This window comes from Delphinus delphis, chromosome 1 (assembly GCF_949987515.2).
Source record: "Delphinus delphis chromosome 1, mDelDel1.2, whole genome shotgun sequence".
NCBI classification, from domain to species: domain Eukaryota; kingdom Metazoa; phylum Chordata; class Mammalia; order Artiodactyla; family Delphinidae; genus Delphinus; species Delphinus delphis.
This window is the reverse complement of record NC_082683.1, coordinates 144,547,870-144,567,259: the sequence shown is the minus strand read 5'-3', so window position 1 is coordinate 144,567,259 and position 19,390 is coordinate 144,547,870. Positions and strand designations below refer to the sequence as shown.

The following is a 19,390-nucleotide window of genomic DNA, read 5'->3' as shown; positions in this document are numbered from 1 at the left end:
AAACTATCAAACTAAAGACCTAAATGTAAGGCCAGAAACTATCAAACTCTTAGAGGAAAACATAGGCAGAACACTCTATGACATAAATCACAGCAAGATCCTTTTTGACCCACCTCCTAGAGAAATGGAAATGAAAACAAAAATAAACAAATGGGACCTCGTGAAACTTCAAAGCTTTTGCACAGCAAAGGAAACCATAAACAAGACCAAATGACAACCCTCAGAATGGGAGAAAATATTTGCAAATGAAGCAACTGACAAAGGATTAATTTCCAAAATTTACAAGCAGCTCATGCAGCTCATTAACAAAAAAACAAACAACCCAATCCAAAAATGGGCAGAAGACCTAAACAGACATTTCTCCAAAGAAGATATACAGACTGCCAACAAACACATGAAAGAATGCTCAACATCATTAATCATTAGAGAAATGCAAATCAAAACTACAATGAGATATCATCTCACACCAGTCAGAATGGCCATCATCAAAAAATCTAGAAACAATAAATGCTGGAGAGGGTATGGAGAAAAGGGAACACTCTTGCACTGCTGGTGGGAATGTGAATTGGTTCAGCCACTATGGAGAACAGTATGGAGGTTACTTAAAAAACTACAAATAGATCTACCATATGACCCAGCAATCCCACTACTGGGCATATACCCTGAGAAAACCATAATTCAAAAAGAGTCATGTACCAAAATGTTCATTGCAGCTCTATTTACAATAGCCCGGAGATGGAAACAACCTAAGTGCCCATCATCAGATGAATGGACAAAGAAGATGTGGCACGTATATACAATGGAATATTACTCAGCCATAAAAAGAAATGAAATTGAGCTATTTGTAATGAGGTGGATAGACCTAGAGTCTGTCATACAGAGTGAAGTAAGTCAGAAAGAGAAAGACAAATACCATATGCTAACACATATATATGGAATTTAAGAAGAAAAAAAAATGTCATGAAGAACCTAGGAGTAAGACGGGAATAAAGACACAGACCTACTGGAGAACGGACTTGAGGATATGGGGAGGGGGAAGGGTGAGCTGTGACAGGGCGAGAGAGAGTCATGGACATATACACACTAACAAACGTAAGGTAGATAGCTAGTGGGAAGCAGCCGCATGGCACAGGGATATCGGCTCGGTGCTTTGTGACCGACTGGAAGGGTGGGATAGGGAGGGTGGGAGGGAGGGAGACGCAAGAGGGAAGAGATATGGGAACATATGCATATGTATAACTGATTCACTTTGTTATAAAGCAGAAACTAACACACCATTGTAAAGCAATTATACCCCAATAAAGATGTTAAAAGAAAAACATGGCAGGTAAAAGCATATTCACTGTCATGAGCTGCTCATAACTGCAGTGGCAACAGGTTTCAGGTTGCTACATTCTGAGGGGGATTGAAAAGATCACAAGATAAAAGTGAAGGACTGAATTGGTGTGTAACGTCTGAACAGAATTTTTAAGAGTTGGTAGGGACCTGAAAGGGTATCTGGTCCAACCCCATTCCTTGTGCAGTGATCCTGGTCCCACAGTCAACACCTGGCACAGAATGAGGGTCCTAGAGTCCTGACTCCTAGCGCATACTCTTCCGCTACACGACAGTAAACATCAGTCCTTAAGATTCAGTTACTAATGACGATAAAAGAAGATCTGATTGAAAAAACATAACTTCAAAACAAGCAGAACATTTTTAAGGTAAACTGCATATTACGTCTAGGCTGTACAACATGATGAACAATGACAGGCATCTGTGGGCAGGTGTCCCTGCTATCACAGCCAGAACATGATTTGAAATGTTCTGCCTTCATGGTGCCTTTGGGTAGGGAAAGAGGTGACTTTCTCCCTACTTATTCTCGAAACTTCAAAAAACAAACTAATTTAAGGCAAAAAGGCAAAAAGTTTAAGGCAAAAAACTAATTTAACAGAAAGGTCACATGACAACTGCACCATCTGTATTTGTTTGGCAGGGGTACCTGGACAAATTACTCTCGTGGGAACACGGGCCCAGAGTCTCTTCTGTTTCATTCACAGAAGCCAGGTTTAGCCTCTTCACAGGCCCTTCACTGATCCACAAATTGGCACGTAACGTAAATAAAACACTGTAGAATTGTTTATCATCCACACGTGCTATACGTGACACCCCGATTCTAAAAGTAGACACCGTTTCATTTTACCATTCTTTTAGACGGGTGCTGGATATCTGAGAAAATGTCCCACACACTCTGCAGTCAGAAAAACCAAACTCTGGCTTTTTTTGTGGCAAGCAGGATGAATGTATTTTAAAAGTATACATCCTTTATATATATATGCAAAGTCACAGTAGTAGAAGAGAAAAATAATGCACAAGATTTTCTTGGGAAAGGTAATTTATGAGTTTTGTAAAACCCATGACAGAATTGCTTCAAAAACCCAAACTTGCCCCAGAATGTAAGTCAGGCCATTAAGAGGATATGCAAAACATTGTGGGACCTTTATTTACAGGAAAGGAAACTGGCTGACTACCGCAACCCTGCAAGACTCTACCTTGCAGAGAGCACTGGGCTAAGATGCATTCAGATTGTGAAGAAGAAATGACTTCTTTATCTCTTTTTCTTTTTAGTGATGTGGTGGGTTTGTTGTTTTAATTTTGTTTTGGTTTTTCTGTGAGATATAATTTACCTACCATAAAATTTACCTTTTTAAAGTGAATATATTTTGTAGTTTTTAAAATATTCACAAGGTGTATAACCATAGCCACTAATTACAGAACGTTGTCATTACCCAAAAAGAAACTCCACACCCATTAGCAGTCACTCCACCTTTCTCCTGGTCCCTGGTAACCAATAATCTATTGGGTCGGCCAAAAGTTTCATTCAGTTTTTTCCGTAAGATGGCTCTGGTAGCACTTAGTTGTCCTTAACTTTGTTCAAAACAATTCTGTTAGATTGTTTGTGAGAGCTGTCATATCAGCGTGCATTTAAAAAAAGACTTATCAAAATTTGTGAATTTCTGTGTAGTCATTCTAATATGGAAGATGGAAAAGAGCAACATTTTCAGCATATTATGCTTTATTATTTTAAGAAAGGTAAAAACACAACCGAAATGCAAAAAAAGATTTGTTCAGTGTATGGAGAAGGTGCGGTGACTGATTGAATGTGTCAAAAGTGGTTTGCAAAGTTTTGTGTTGGAGATTTCTTGCTAGAGGATGCTCCATGGTTGGGTAGACCAGTTGAAGTTGATAGCAATCAAATTGAGACATTAATTGAGAACAATCAACGTTATACCACACCGAAGATAGCTGCTGACATACTCAAAATATCCAAATCAAGCGTTGAAAATCATCTGCACCAGCTTGGTTATGTTAATCGTTTTGATGTTTGGGTTCCACATAATTTGAGCCAAAAAAACCTTCTTGACCATATTTCCACACGCGAGTCTCTAATATAATGAAAATTTTCCGCTTTTTTTTTTTTAAGATTTATTACTTATTTATTTAATTTATTTATTTTTGGCTGCATCAGGTCTCAGTTGCGGCATGCGGGCTCTTCGTTGCAGTGCGCGGGCTTCTCTCTAGTTGTGGCGTGTGGGTTTTCTCTTCTCTAGTTGTGGCGTATAAGCTCCAGGGCGCGAGGCCTCTTTAGTTGTGGCGCACGGGTTTCAGAGCACACGGGCTCTGTAGTTTGCAGCACACAGGCTCTAGTTGAGGCACACCAGCTCAGTAGTTGCAGCACACGGGTGTAGTTGCCCCACAGCATGTGGGATCTTAGTTCCCTGACCAGGGATCGAACCTGCGTCCCCTGCATTGTAAGGCGGATTCTTTGCCACTGGACCATGAGGGAAGTCCCAAATGTCCCGTTTTTAAAACAAACTGTGACAGGCGATGAAAAGTGGATACTGTACAATAATGTGGAATGGAAGAGATCATGGGGCAAGCGAAATGAACCACCACCAACCATACCAAAGGCCGTCTTCATCCAAATAAGGTGATGTTGTGTATACAGTGCGATTGGAAGGGAGGCCTCTACTATGAGCTTCTTCTGGAAAACAAAACGATTAATTCCAAAAACTACTGCTCCCAATTAGACCAACTGAAAGCAGAACTCGTGGAAAAGCATCTGGAATTAGTCAACAGAAAACACATAATCTTCCAACAGGATAACACAAGATGGCATGTTTCTTTGACGACCAAGGAAAAATTGTTACAGTTTGGCTAGGAAGTTCTGATTCATGTGCCGTATTCACCAGACATTGCATCTTCGAATTTCCATTTATTTCGGTCTTTACAAAATTCTCTTAATGGAAAAATTTTCAATTCCCTGGAAGACTGTAAAAGGCACCTAGAACAGTTCCTTGCTCAAAAAGATAAAAAGTTTTGGGAATGTGGAATTATGAAGTTGCCTGAAAAATGGCAGAAGGTAGTGGCACAAAAGGGTGAATACATTGTTCAATAAAGTTCTTGGTGAAAATGAAAAATGTGTCTTTTATGTTTACTTAAAAACCGAAGGCATTTTCCGGCCAACACAATACTTTCTCTTTCTACGGATTTACCTATTCTAGGCAAGTCACATAAATGGAATCATATAATATGTGACCTTTTGTATCTGACTTCTTTCAACATATGGGGGTTCTAATTTCTCTATATCCTCACCAAAACTTGTTAATCATCATCTTATTGATTGCAGCCATCCTTGTAGGTATGAAGTGGTATCTCACTGTGGTTTAGATTTGCCTTTCCCTGATGACTAATGATGTTGAGCATCTCTTCATGTGTTTATTGGTCATTTGGATATCTTCTTTGAAGAAACATTACTCAGATTCTTTGCCCATTTTTTAATTGGGTTGTCTTTTTGTTATTGAGCGTAAGAGTTCTTTATATATTCTAAATACAAGTCCCTTATCAGATATATGATTTGAAAATTTCTCCCATCTTGCGGGCTATCTTTTCACTTTCTTGATAGTAGCCTTTGATGCACAAAAGTTTTTCATTTTGATGAGGTCCAATTTACCTATTTTTCCTTTGGTTGCTTATCTTTATCTATTCTATTAATATACAACTGTTTCCATGGAGAACTGATTGTAATGACGAATTAACTGTTTTCCTCAATGTGATTACATCTCTGATGTAATAAACTGCTTATTCAATTAGCATGTCTGGTCTCATCTCTCCCTTTGAAAAGAATAATAAGTGGTTGTGCTTCCCCTGATAGAGAGGCAACGAACAGACTGAGGCTTTTACCACATTATGGTATGGAATTCTTTATCTCAGAGAGTAACATTGGGAACATAATCCTGGGCGCTAGATGCTTAACTCAAACCTCAGTTGCTAAATGCTCATACTGTCTTCCTGTCCTGCTACTCTTAGTTCCAGGCCCTGCATTCAACTCCAGCTCCACCTCCTCTTCTGACCTCCAAGTGTGGACATCCTCTGAGGCTCAGTCTCCATGGCCCTCTCTGCTCATTCCACGTTCTGTGTCCCTGGCTTTCTTCCAGGCCCCTAAACCGCCCACTACGGGTCCTCTCTCCGGTCAATCCTATACCTCTCACTGCCTCTAGGCCATCTCTAACCAGACCCACCACATCAACTGAAGCGTGGTGTGTGCACCGCAGATGAGCATCTTCTCTTCCAGCCACTTGCCCCTCCGGACTCTGTCTCTGTGTGGTATTATTCTCCCACTCACCTGGCTTCCAACCTCAGAGTCTTCTTTGGTTCTTTCTTCTACCCCCTCCCCTACATCAAAGCAGCCTATCACATCAGCCTTCAGCCTTTGACATGGCACGGTTGTCTCACTTCACCTTAATCCAGGCCCACAACCTGCCACACTGATCTTCCTAACATGCCCACTTCACTCCTCTTACTGCTCTGCTCCACTCCCTTTAAATACTGCCTGCCCCCTAGAGAAAGTCCAAACCCCGACACTCAAAGCCACCCCCAGTCCGACCCAGCTGAGCTTTCCTACCTCACCTCCCTCTGTTTCTCCTACCAACCCTCTGCTCCAACCACTGTACCACCCACCGACTCTGAAACACCCTATTGTCATTCCCATCTCTACGTGTTTGCGCACACACCCCTCCTCCCTGGCTAGCCCTTCTTTTTCACCCATGTATCACCCTCCTTCAGATTAATCCCACTTCCTTCACCAACCAGCCCTCCTTCGTTCACTCCTGAGGCACCTGTCTCTAGCATTTCTTTGGCCCTCATTCACTCATTCAAGTTGGCTTACATGAGATGCCTTCCTGCTCCAAATCCCCACCTCCCTCTCCCAGGGTACCAATACACACTGAGCACCTACAGAGGGCCAGGCACTCTACCAGGCACTGGAGTTACAATGGGGGTAGGGAGGGGACAAACCTTTGTGCCTCACAAAACTCAGGGGCAGGGCCTAGGGGCTGACACAATTAACGAAAGAATTATGGTCAAAAATGGACACTCTCAGCTGTGCTAAATGCTACAAAGGAAAAGTACTGAATACTAGAAAGCAGGTAACAGGGGGAAAAAGACCCCATTAGGTAGCTCGGGGCAGGCTGTGTAGAAGGAGGGCAAGTTCTTCTTTGGGTAACCTCCCTTCTCTCTCCACATGGCCTGAGTTCCCAGAAGTAGGCCATGCCTCACTCACCTTCTTCGTGGTTTTAGCATTGGGCATAAGGGTGAAGGAATCCATGAGTGACTCTGGTGAAGGAAGGGGAGGATTTTGGAACAAGAAAGCACCTCATCCAGGAACAACTGAGCCAGAGTCAGAACACGTTCAGAGACAGCCCTGGGTTCAATTTGAGCCCTGCTGCTCTTTAACTCTGAGCACAGTACTTAACCTCTCTGTGCCCCAAGTTTCTGTCTATAAACTAGGACTAACCGCCTCCCTCAGAGGGTGGCTGGGAAGATTATGGGATAAAGTATATAGAAAAAGCCCTACCCAGGCTTAGTAGAGGAAAGCACCTAATCATTGGTGGCTGCTGTCATTAACCATTATTTTTATTATTCTTAGGGGACTCAGAGGCAGGAAGTGAGCTCTGAAAGTTGTACACCAGGTCATCAAATTCGGGCCAAGTCACTACTGAGACGAGCCAAAGGGGCTTCTGTGCACTGGATTGTCTGCAGTCTAAACAGGAGATGCGCCCAGGAGGGTTTCCCCAAAAGCAGGGAAGGCTCTTTGCCAGCCAAAGGAACTACCCGAAATTTGCTCTGCCTGAGGTCTGGCTGCCTGCCCTGACTGATCTCAGGCCTTGAGGCCCCAGGAACCTGAGGCAAAAGAGAGGCTGCCAAGGTCGAAGGTCATCACGGCCACTTCCTAATTTGCCTGGCATTTATCTATAAAAGGAAACACAACAGGAAACTTCATCTTTCCAAGTCTGGCCTCCCTCCTCTTCCTGCTGTCACCATCTATTCTCTTCTGACTGGGGGCAAGAGAGCAGTGCAGGGTGCAGTAGGCACAATAAAGGCCCACGAGAGATGTCCACGTCCTCAATCTTGGAGCCTATAAATATGTCAAGTTACACGGCAAAGATGGGATCAGAGTTGCTAATCATCCGACCTTAAAACAGGGAAACTATTCTGGATTCTCTGGATGGGCCCAATGTAATCACAAGGGCTCTTTAAACATGGAAGAGGGAGGCAGAACGAGGAGATGTGAGAAAGACCTGAAGAGGGAAGGAGAGACATGACCCAAGGAAGGCAGGCAGCCTCGAGAAGCTGGAAAAGGCACTAAAATGGGTTTTTTCATGGAGACTCCAGATAGGAATTCACCTGCCGACACCTTAATTTTAGCCCAGTGAGACCCATTTTGGACTTCTGATCTCCAGGACTCTCAGATAATACACCTGAGCTGTTTAAGTCACTAAGTTTGTGGTAACCTGTTACACACACAATAGAAACTAACATACAGGGCTTCTGAACAGTTCTCCCTGGGACCTGAGGGCTTCAGAGGCAATGCCTAGAGTCAGAGTGAGGGTAGTCAGGCTACGACCTTTGACACATTGGGCTTTAATAGAAGGATGCTTAAGATATTTTTTAAAAATCACGGGTGCAGTAGAAAGAGTCTGCGGTCAGACAGAGCTTGATCCAGTCTGTCTGTTGACCAGCTATGTGATCTTCCCACACTTCACTTGGCCTCTCTGAGCCTCAGGGCCTCATCAGGAATCATGAGGATGACCGCCTCCCAGGGCTGTTATGAGAATTAAATGGGCAATGGGGATGACAGAGCCTGGCAGTCAGTAAACATGAGCTGCCCTTCCTGCCTCCTTCCTTCTACAAAGTCCTCTCTAAGGCTTAGGCACAATCACAGAGTTTCCTATCCCGTTCCCCTCCCCTACAAATATGGGAATCCAGAGGAGCAGAAGCCCACCTCCCTCAATCCATCCAAGAAGCTGGAGTCAGGCTGGGACTCCATTCATTCACTCACTCACTCACTCATTCACTCAATGAATCCTTATTGCATGGCCAGGGCTGAATGGGGAGCAAAAGGGACTGTCTCCACCCTGGTGGAGTTTACGGTCTAGTAGAACACACAGACATTAATTAAACAGTCAGGCAAACACATATACCATTCCATCAGCAACAGCTGCAAGGGAGAGATGTGTAGGCTACGAGTGACGGGGGAGGTGATCTAGCCAGGAGGTCAGAGAAGGCTTCGCAGGGAAAAAATGAATGAGCTGAGAGCTGAAGGGTGATTACGCATTAACAAGGTGACAGACGGAAGAGAATTCCAGGCAGAGGAATAAAACTACAAAGAGGCCCAGGGGTGGGAAGGAGGCCCAAAGTAAAAGAAGGCCAGCATGGCTGAGGAGCAGTGAAGAAGGGGAAGTAGGGAAGGAAGGAAAAATAAATGACTTTCGGGTTCAACTGGGTGGTGATGGTACCATTCCTGGAAACAGGAGACACTGGAAGAGGGCGAAGCTGGCAGTGGGGAGGCCATGAGGTCAATTCTGGACGTGTGGAGTTCAGGGGACCTTTGGGACATCCTGGCAGAGCAACCATCTGGGAATCTGGATACACAGGATATGAGAACAGGTAACCTCTGGGCCAGAGATATAACCACGGCAGTCACGTGTGACCAAACAGTGACTAAAGCAGGGGAGGGGGCCTGAGTGAGGTCACCTGCCAGAGGCTGAGAGAAGGAGGCCTCTGAGAAACATTTAACACCCAAGAGCTGGCGGGTAACTGCAAAGGAGGCTGGAAGGAGTGACCTGAGAAGTAAAGTGTCACATCATGGAAGCGAAGGGAGCAGAGCGTATCCGGGATGAAGAAGTGGTTGACGGTATCCAACATTCCTGCAAGGCTCTACAAGATGCCACCTTACTGATGGGACCACCCAGTTGGGCGACAAAACTGGACAGGCCTGATGTCCGGGGATGAGGCCTATCAGATAATCGCCCAGAGTGCCCTGGGAAGCGACCCAGGTATTAGAGGCTCAACTGCTGACAGCGTCCCTGGGAAAAAGCAACAAAAAAACAGAGACCCAAAGTTCTTGTCATTGTATCCAATGGCCTGGCCTCAGGATCTGGCTCAAACTAGAGGACAGAAAAGAGCAGATGCCGGCTTGGACACATCCTCTGTCCCAAGGCTGGTTAAATATGTATAGCTCTAAAACGAGGGCAATACTTGAGATCCGACACCAGGCAGGGGCTGTGCCTCCGACACAGGTCCCCAGCTGGCGAGGAGCCTGGACTGGGGCCTCCGGCTGCGGCAGTGGCTCAGCACCGTTTGCCGGCACTTCCACCCCCAGCGCTGAACCCACTTACCTGGTAAGATCCCTGGACCCTGGACTTTGACCGCCTCCTTTTCCCGCTCGTCCGCCTGCTCTGAGTTCTCAACCACCTGATCCAGCTCCTCACTCAGCTAAAGGGAGAAACAAAGAGGGCAAGGAAGTCAGCTACATCAGCTTTGCTTTTCTGGACTAGAATAAGAAAGCAGAAGCTGTTTCTCACTTAACTGTCATCAAAAAACAAACAAACAAAGAAAGAAATCACATGATATAGGGTATGTTATACCAATTCTACAGATTAGCACACTGAAGCTCAGAAAATTCAAATAACTTCTGTGTGTTAGTTTCCCAGGCGGCGGTAACAAAGCACCACAAACTGGGTGGCTTAAAATAACAGGAATTTATTCCCTCACAGTTAGGGAGACTAGAAAGCTGAAATCAAGGTGATGGCAAGGTTGGTTCCTTCCAAGGGCTGTGAGGGAGAACCTTTTCCATGCCTCTCTTCCAGCTCCAGATAATGGCCAGCAATCCTTGGTGTTCCTTGCTTGTAGACGCATCCCATCTCCGATCTCTGCCTCCATCTTCACACGGAGTCTCTGTGTCTCCACATGGTCAATCTTCTTATAAGCACATCATTCGTACTGGGTTAGGGCCCATTTTACTTCAGCATGACTGCGTCTTAACTAAATACATCTGCAATGACCCTATTTCCAAATAAGGTCACTTTCTGAGGTGCTGGGGGTTAGGACTTCAACATACCTTTTTGAGGAAGACAATTCAACCCACAATACTTTCCATGGCCACAGAGCAAAGAGCAAAATCCAAGTTAGTCTAGTTCCAAAACCCATGCTCTTAATCACTTCCCAAAGAAGGAGGAAATGCAAGCTTAGAGTCTGCTGAGGGAGCAGAGGAAACAGAAGTTGGTGTCAGAGCTAAAGTCCACCAACTCAGGCTGCAAATGGCAGAACAAAGTGGGGAGGGCAGACCACCCAGAGACAGGTGCTAATTAGCAGCCTAATAGCAAGCAACCTCCACCTCACTTCATCAGCGTTTTCACCTGTCAAATGGCGACGATGATACAATGATAAACAACAAGGTTCCACAGCATTAAGGAGAAAACCAAGAAACACCAAGACCAGAGTTTAGAGGAGGACCTATCACTGGATTGGGAGGTGAGGGAGGGGACAGACTTCCCAAGTATTTTCTTAGTCTCACAGGGTCAACACTTAAGGTCGCAGGACATCATTAAAAATTCACCTCTAAGAAACTTGAGTTAAAACAAAGCTCTTACGTATCTAATATTCTTCCATCTCCTTCTCCATGCCTCTGCTCCTGTCCTTTATTTATTTTTAACATCTTTATTGGCGTATAATTGCTTTACATTGTTGTGTTAATTTCTGCTTTATAACAAAGTGAATCAGCCATATGTATACATATATCCCCATATCTCCTCCCTCTTGCATCTCCCTCCCACCCTCCCTATCCCACCCCTCTAGGTGGTCACAAAGCACCGAGCTGATCTCCCTGTGCTATGTGGCTGCTTCCCACGAGCTATCTATTTTACATTTGGTAGTGTATATATGTCCATGCCCCTCTCTCACTTCACCCCAACTTACCCTTCCCCCTCCCCGTGTCCTCAAATCCATTCTCTACGTCTGCGTCTTTATTGCTCCTCCCCTTTAGAATCAGGTAAAGCCTCTAGTTTAAAGCCCTAAAGCCCAAAAGAAAAGAAAACCAACACGTGAAAGATGACACCATGAAACACAGGCCCACAGTGGGAAGGAACACAGATCAAGAGGTCCCCAGGGCTCTTTCCCTTTTGCTGGCCAAAGGGCAAGGAGGATGTTAGTCCTGGGAAGGCCCAGCGCTCTCTGATCCAAGCCTCGCACAGGTTCAGCCTAACCCTAACACACTCCTAGCCCAGTTCCCCTGCTGACTACCTGCAGCCATAATAAACCCACCTCCTTGCCCGGCCCTGGCCAAATTCTCCAATGCCCCATCCTGCAAAACCCAAATCTCCCCCCAGCAAAGAAACCTAACTCGGAGCTAGGTCCACTCTCAGAATGACCCACACAAGAAAGCTTCAGGAGGCCTCCTTCTCCTGAAGAAGGTGAGAGACAGGGACTTCAGAACGGGCCACTAACGAAAGTAAGAGGAGGGGTCCTTCCAGTGTCTCCCACCAACGGAAACTGAATCCACCCTCGGCCTTACCCCTGCAAGCAGGATAACCGCCTATAATTTAATAAATATTTTAGGAGCCCTGCTAGGTAAGGAGATAATGCAGGTTGCGTGTGAATGGTGAGGGACATGGTCCTGTAAACCAGGACCCCAAAACTCCCCAGAAGCAGGAGCTGCCCACACCCTGCTAATAAGAACTAGCATTCACTGAGGGGTCACGACTGCCAGGCACTGAGCTGAGCACTTTCACAGACCAACTCATCTAACCCTCAGAGCCCTGTGAGATAGGGACTATCATTACCTTCATTTTGCAGACGAAGAAACTTGAGGCTCAGAGAAGTTAAGTAACTTGACAAAAGTCACACAAATGGCAAGAGGCGAGGCAGGATAGGAATGCGGGTTTTTTGACTTAAAAGTCCTAGTATCTACCCACTACGCTCTATTCCCTACAAACCTGAAAACTTTCAGAGTCAAGGAAAGACACAACTCATTTCCCAGGATTCCCCCACTGCCTTGGGTACAGAATCTAGGGGCCACAGAAACCACAGCACTGGTTAAAATCCATCAGGCTCCTTTGGGACAAAGGAAATGGTAGGAGAAATACAGAAATTTGTCCCAAAGTCAGATTCTAGCCCAGATCCCACACTACAAAATGGCAAGCCTCAGGCAAATCTCGTCTGTCTTCAACTTGGCTTCCCCTTCTACTACGGGGCTAAGGCATCTGCTTTATATACTCCACACAGTATCATTTACAAAGGGAGAAATGTACATCAGTATTGATCAGTATTGATCAAGACAGCAGCAGTTCACATGAGAAGGACTGGCAGGATGACAGACTCGTCTGGGAAGTGAGACCCCTATGGAGCATGTGAGATTTGAGATCCCTCCTTGCACAATGGGGGGAATTTTAACCAAAGGAGTTTGAGAAGGGGTTAAAGAAGAAGAAATGGTGTGAGCATAGGCATAGCAGGAGCACGTTTTTAATCGGTGACTTTCCAGTGCCGCCAGAACCTAGGTGGGTGAGGAGATGACGAAGGTAACAGAAGACACGGCTGCAGGGCTGTGAAAGCTTGTAAGAAGTTTGGACTGTTCTGGGTAGACCAACGGCAGCATCAGGCGTATGTAAAAAGGAATGCTCGGAGATCAAGGCAGGGCCCAGCATGGGAGACACCGAAGGGAGAGTTGGTTAGAGCAGACTTGGGGTCACAAACCTGAGGATTGAGGATATGGAACTGCCTGAACTTGCCAAGGGAGGGGAGCACGGTGAGGGACACAGGGGAGGGAAGAGAACTAGAAATGACCAAGGTTTGGGACCCTAGAGGAGGAGAAGGAGAGCAGTTCACTAGTGTCAGTAAGAGTCAGCAGGAGGAGCTGGTCTGAGGGAAGGGCTGGAACCGCAGCCTGCAGCGCAGCACAGACAAGAATGAGACAAAGAACTGGAAAGTTAGAGTTACAGTCGTGGGAGGAGGTGAAAGTGGAGAGAGAAACGGAACGGGGCGAGAAGCAGCTCTGTCGGTGAAAGCACATTTTCAAAGTTGGTTGGCCATCAAAACGAGCTGTAATTATCGCTATCGTTAGCAGCTGCAGGGGCCACGAGGCCTTGGGCGTGGAGGGGGCTGATGCCCACCGCGCCTCTGCCCAGCTGGGAGGAAGGCGCGGGTGTTTCCACTTGTTGCAAAGAACCTCGGCGTGGGGGGCGGGGGGGAGTCCGCCCGGCGGACCGCGCTGCTGCCTGGGTCGGACGAGGCTTTAATCATTCACCTGATGGTTAAGGGTCGAGACTCCGGGGCCCCGGCTCCATCCTTCTGCCAAGCAAAGGCAGCATCCGGAGGAGGCTCGGCGTCCCGCTTCCTTCCTGCTCCGCCGCAGCTCAGCACGCGGGGACCCCTCCTCCAAAGCACTCACCGCTACTCGGAGGCGGACTCTGCCCGCCCGGACGCCCCCCACAGCCCAGCCGCCCAGACCCCCGGGACCCGCTCTGCCTCACAGGAAAATTTGCTTTCGCCCCCGCCCCTGCCTTGTACCTCTTGGTAGGATGTGGAGAGCTCCTGGCGGATCATGGCACTGACCGGACCTAAGGCAAACCTGAGCCCGCTGCGATCCCCGGGAAGCAGCTAGGCGAGCACCGCGGCTGCAGCGCTGAGACCTGCCGGCTCTCCGAGGCGAAACCGGTCCGCAGGAGCGGCTTCGAGACAAGGCGGGGCGCACTCGGCGCATGCGCCTCGCCCCCGCCGCCGCTGGAGCCGCGAAAGGGTTGCTGGGAAATGTAGTTCTGGGCGTGAGGGCCCCACTCAGCATTCCCGGAGTAGCGAAGCCTTTGAGTTACCCAGAGCCAGGCTTAACCCGCACGTTAGACGCACGTGCTTTCCTCTTCTTTTACTTCCTCTCTTTATTGGAGGGGGAAGGACGGCGAAAATGAGTGGAAAGTGGAACAAGGGGGCCAAGTCAGACAGATAGGAGATCCTAATCCATAATTGAAAGAGGAAGCTTGGCCTTGTAGGTTATAACCATAGTTATAAGCACGTTCGTGCCCATTATGCCTTTCATCCTGCGAGGAACCCTGTAAAGAATACATTTTTCTCTCTGTTTTACAGGTGAGGAAACTGAGGTACCTTGTTTCAGAAGGGATGGGGAGAAGGCCATAAACAAATGAAGATTATTTAATCCAGGAACAGATGACAAAATCCAAGTTCTTTCCATTATTCCTGGGGCAGACACTTGGAGTCAGGACCTCTAGATTCTTGTCCTGGCTCTGCCCTTCTCCCACAGGTCTTGTAATACTCTGAGCCATCCTCTGTTCACCTTAGAATGCAACTGCCAAACCCTGCCCTGCTTCACAGGTCCTTATTTGAGCCAAAACAGGTCCTGCAGCGAAACCCAAAGGTGCTGTTCACAGTAGCAAAAGCCTCCTGCCCTGACTGTGGTGGAAAATTGGGTGTTTGCCCTGTGGCAGGGTGGACCCACATCATCCCCTCTTCCTGCTGCCTGAACAGCTGTTCTATGTGGCTGCCCTGGGCTGCTTAGTAGTGAAGCAGATAGAGGTTGCCTATGCCTTGGTGAATGCTGCTCTGTGTTCCGGGCAGCTGCAACTCTGCAAACCCCTGCACTCAGGGCCTCTTCCCTCCTCAGTGGCAACCATAGTAGCACCAACCACATCAGAGCAGCCTGGACCTTCAGAGTGTTAGTACTGGGAGGCCTCCACCACCTCTTCTGACCACCCTACCCCAGCCCAGACCCTCTGCTCTCACATCTATTAAATGGGACAATATATATAGCACCTAACACATTGTAGGCATTCAGCAAATGTTTGTTAAATTTATGAATGGAACACTTATTGCATCCATTTCAGTTAACAATTGCTTACCCAAACAAATAAACAACAACAAACAACTTATTGAATTACTTACTGCTTTACTACAAGGGAGGTTGATAGAACAAGTCACACAATCAGAAATTTAGAACTAGAAGGAACCAGAGAAATCTAGTCCAGCCCTATCATTTCTCTCTACTCTTTGTTGGTATGAGCAAACTGGAAAATTATGGGCTCCCACATTTGAAGGAGATACTGACAAATACAATATCTGACATGGTTTAACAAATACAGTGTGCCAGGCACTGGGATATAGACATGAATAGGGTACTCCAAGGTCCTTGCTCTTGTGACTCTTCCATGCTAGAGTCGAGAAACAGACATTGAACACGTTAATAGAATTTTCTGTACTTGCTGTCCCCAAGTCCTTTCCTCCCATTTCCACATGAGCACACACCAATCAGGCTTTTATGTTCTCCACTCCACTGAAACGGTGCTTATTAAGGTTACAAATGACCTCTGCGTTGTCAAATCAGATGGCCATTTGCCTATCCTCCTCTCGATCTATCAGCAGTACTGGACTCAGGTCATCCTCCCTCTTCCTTGTACACTTTCCTCCCCTGGCTTCAGGACACCACACGCTCCCACTTTGCTTCCCACGTCACTTGCTGCTCCTTCTCCAGTCTCCTTTGCTGGTTTCTCCTCATCCCCTCAACTCTACAGGGTCGCCTTCCTCAAGCTAGGTCTCTGATCTTTCTACTCACTCCCTAGGGACTAATAAAGTGGTCTCCTCTAGTCTCATGGCTTGAATTACCATCTACATCCTAAGGATTCCCGTTATGGGTTGAATTGCGTTCCCCAAAAAGATATGTTGAAGTCCCAACCCCTGGTACCTCAGAATGTGACCTTCCTTGGAAATAGAATTGTGGCAGATGTCATTAGTTGAGATCACACTAAGCAAGGTGATCCCTTCGTCTGTTATAACCTGTGAATTTACAGGAAGATGGAAGACGATAGGAAGGTAGACACACAGGGTGAATGCCCTGTGATGACAGAAGCAGAGATTGCAGTGATGAAGCTGTAGGCCACTCACTTCCTCACCATCTACAGGTCTTTCTCGCAACATCACCTTATCAGCAATGCCTCCTCTGAAGCACCCTGCAAACTCCATTGCCAGCTCGTGCCCCTACACTGCTTTATATTTCTCCCCAGCGTGTACCACCTTCTGACTTTCATTTTCAGTCTCCCTGCACTAGAATATAAGGTCCGCGAAGGCAGGGTGCTTATGTGTCTTGTTCATTGCTGTATCCCAGTGCCTCCAACAGCGCCTGGCAGTTACTAGTACTCAACGAGTAGTTTAGTAAATAAACGAACAAAATAATTTCACATAGTGACAAGAGCGCTAAAGAAAGGAAAAGGGACCACGTGATAGCACGTGATACGGCAGCTGTGGAGGGAGGTGCTGATTGTGGGGAGTCAAGAGAGGCCTCAAGATGGTAGTTACTTGTGAGTTGAGACCTGAGTGACAAGAGGGTCATGATGACCTGCACCCCAGGAAGAGGGCACCGGTACAGTACAGAGGCCCAGGCTGGGACCCAAGCAGAAGGCAATGTGGCTGGAGGGGACCGATGGAGGGGCACTTAGGAGACAGAGTCAGAGGGGCAGGCAGAGGCCAGATCCTGGAGACTGGGTTGTGCTGATCCTAGGCTTGTTTGCTCTCAGATCCCATTCTCACCTCTCCTGCTCAGCTCTCGGTTACCGGGGCTGGCCCTGAAGGCTGGGTTTCCACTGGGTTCAGTCGAAGCACTGCTCGGAGACTGGAGGGGATCTGCGCAAGGGGGAAGCCAAGGTTTTTCCTTCCTTTGCTCTCTGCCTCTGGCAGCTTCCCTTCCATAGCTCTAGCCCCTGGTGCAAAGGTTTTTTGGTGGTTGTAGCTTCGGTTAGGTGACCCAGGCTCCTAAACTCTAAAAACACCAGGATGTTGCCAATCTTCCTGCTTTGCTAATCTCTGGGCTCCCTTGGGGTTGCTTCTCAGCCTCTTGCATCACCTATGTAACCAACTCCCTGCATTACAGCCATTCTGTTTTACTTAGATTAGTTTCTGTTTTCCTTGCAGATAACTTACTGATTCATTTGGAAAAATGAAGCTGGGTTCAAGTAGGGAAGGGCAATCAGGGGGATGCCTGGAGAAATCCAAGGGCATATGAGCAAGCTATTAAATTATAGACTCACACTCAGTGTCTCAGGGACGAGGAAGCTAGATCTGATCAGTAGAAATTATAGGGAGTTTCTTTTGGCTCAGAGCAGTTCCTAACAAATCCAGCTGCAGGGAGAGAAAGGGCTCAAGCAGAGAAGCAGCACCCCGTATGCCAAGGAACAGGATGCCTCAGGAAGAGGGTGATATTCTAAGGGTTTAGAAGAGCCTCTTCTAACCTGGAGACCCTGTGACGTGGTGTAATGTGGATACGGCACAGCTTACACAGCTTTTCACATCCATACCATTTTTACTTTTGACACAGCCCTATCCAGGAGGCAGGCTGGTACGTTACTGATGTGGAAATTAAGATTCAGATGATTTGTGGACAGACCCTGTTTAGGCTGCTCTGCACTAGAAGCCCATTCTGTTGAAGTACATGGATGAGAAGGTGCAGTCACTGAGAGGAGGTGTAGCCTGGCGGTCAGGGGCTCTGGGACACAGGGCCTGTGCTCGAGTCTTGGCTCTGCCACCTACTGTGTGACCTTGAGCAAGGCACCTAAGGTCTGTGTACTTCAGCTTCATCATCTGTAAAATGGGTGATAATATTTCTTACTTCCTAGAGCTACAGTGAGGATTAAATGAGATAATACACGTAAAAGTGCTTGGCACACAGCAAGCCTATCTTTGGTGGCCGGTTCTCCCAACCACAAAATCTTGGCAAACCCCAAGAACTCAGTCCTTGGTCCTCCCTCCTTCCGATCCACGTGCCGCTCCTTGACAATCTCATCCATTCTGTGGCTTTAAATGAAACCTATATGCCAAGGATTCCAAAATTTATCTCTCTAGCCTGGAACTCTTCCTCCAATTCCAGACTCATATAGCCAACTGTCTACCTGATCCTTCCACTTGGCTATCTAAGTGTTCTCAAACCGAACAAGCCTGATCTTGATCTTCCCCAAGACCTGCTCCTACCATCTCTCCTTATCTCAGTAAGTGGCAACCCCATCCTTCCAGGTGCCCAGGCCAAAACCCTCAGGGTCATCCTTGGTTCCTCTCTGTCTCTCAGACCCCATGTCTTGTCTGTCAGCAAATCCTGCCAGCTACACCTTCAGAACAAATCCGTGATCCACCCACTTCTCACCACGTCCCTTGCTACCACCTGGGGCCAAACCATCTTCATCTCTCACCTGGATTATAACAGTAGCTCCCTGCTTCAGTCCTTGACCTCCCCTCCTACCCCTCTTCCCTCCTCGCTGTTCCTCCAACAAGCCGGGCACTATCCTTCCTCAGCATTTAAGCAGTTTTCCCTTTGCAGGGATTGTCCTCCCCCAGGTTACCTCCCTCACCTCCTGTAGATGTTCATACAAATACTGCCTTCTCATTGGGGCCTTCCCTGGTCAGCCTATTTAAAATTGCAACTCCCAATGCTCCCTATCCCTTTGCCCACTTTATTTTTCTCCCTAGCATTCCTCACTATCTAACATACTACTTATGTATCGTGTTTGTCTATTTCGCCCATAGAATGTAAGCTCCATGGGGCGTGGATCTGTCTTGTTCAGCGATGTGCCTCCAGTGACCTGGTACATGGAGGCCCTCAAAAAGTATTTGCTGAATAAATCAGTGAAGAAATCCTTGCACAAATGTTAGCTATAATTATTTCAGTGCATGTCTTGTGCCCTACCCTCTGCAAAAATCCTTTGGGGACTCGAAATTTAAACACAACTGGGAAGAAAAAAAAATCAGCCAAAAGTAAAAGTGAATTAATAAAGTTGGGGTCCTAGGTTGTAAATCTCTCTTCCTAGGTGCTGGAATGTTGGCTGTGTCAACTCTGTACCTAATCAAGGAACTGCTGTAACAGACGCCACTGTTTGGCGCAACTTTCGGTGCGCAGTCTGGAGTCGGGAGCCCCCAGAATCCTAGCTCCAAGTTTCCGGCTTCGGCGTCCCAGCGGCCGAGCACGTCCCGCAGCGCGTGGAAGGCGCGGAGTCCGGCTCCTGGCTCCCGGCTCCGGGGCCTCCGGGCG

The 19,390-nt window shown here is 47.1% G+C and overlaps 1 protein-coding gene across 2 annotated transcripts in view; it reads right to left on the bottom strand.

Moving 5' to 3' along the window:
- PACC1 (proton activated chloride channel 1) overlaps window positions 1-14,002 on the bottom strand; it is a 41,018-nt gene extending 27,016 nt beyond the window's left edge. For both annotated transcript variants that reach the window (XM_059995025.1, XM_059995035.1), the window contains exons 1-2: window positions 13,885-14,002; window positions 9,720-9,816 (exon numbers count right to left, since the gene is read on the bottom strand). In XM_059995025.1, coding sequence (XP_059851008.1) covers window positions 9,720-9,816; window positions 13,885-13,920 — 133 coding nt within the window. In that variant the 5' untranslated portion in view covers window positions 13,921-14,002. The remainder of the gene's footprint in view (window positions 1-9,719; window positions 9,817-13,884) is intronic.
- Between the last annotated feature and the right edge of the window lie 5,388 nt (window positions 14,003-19,390).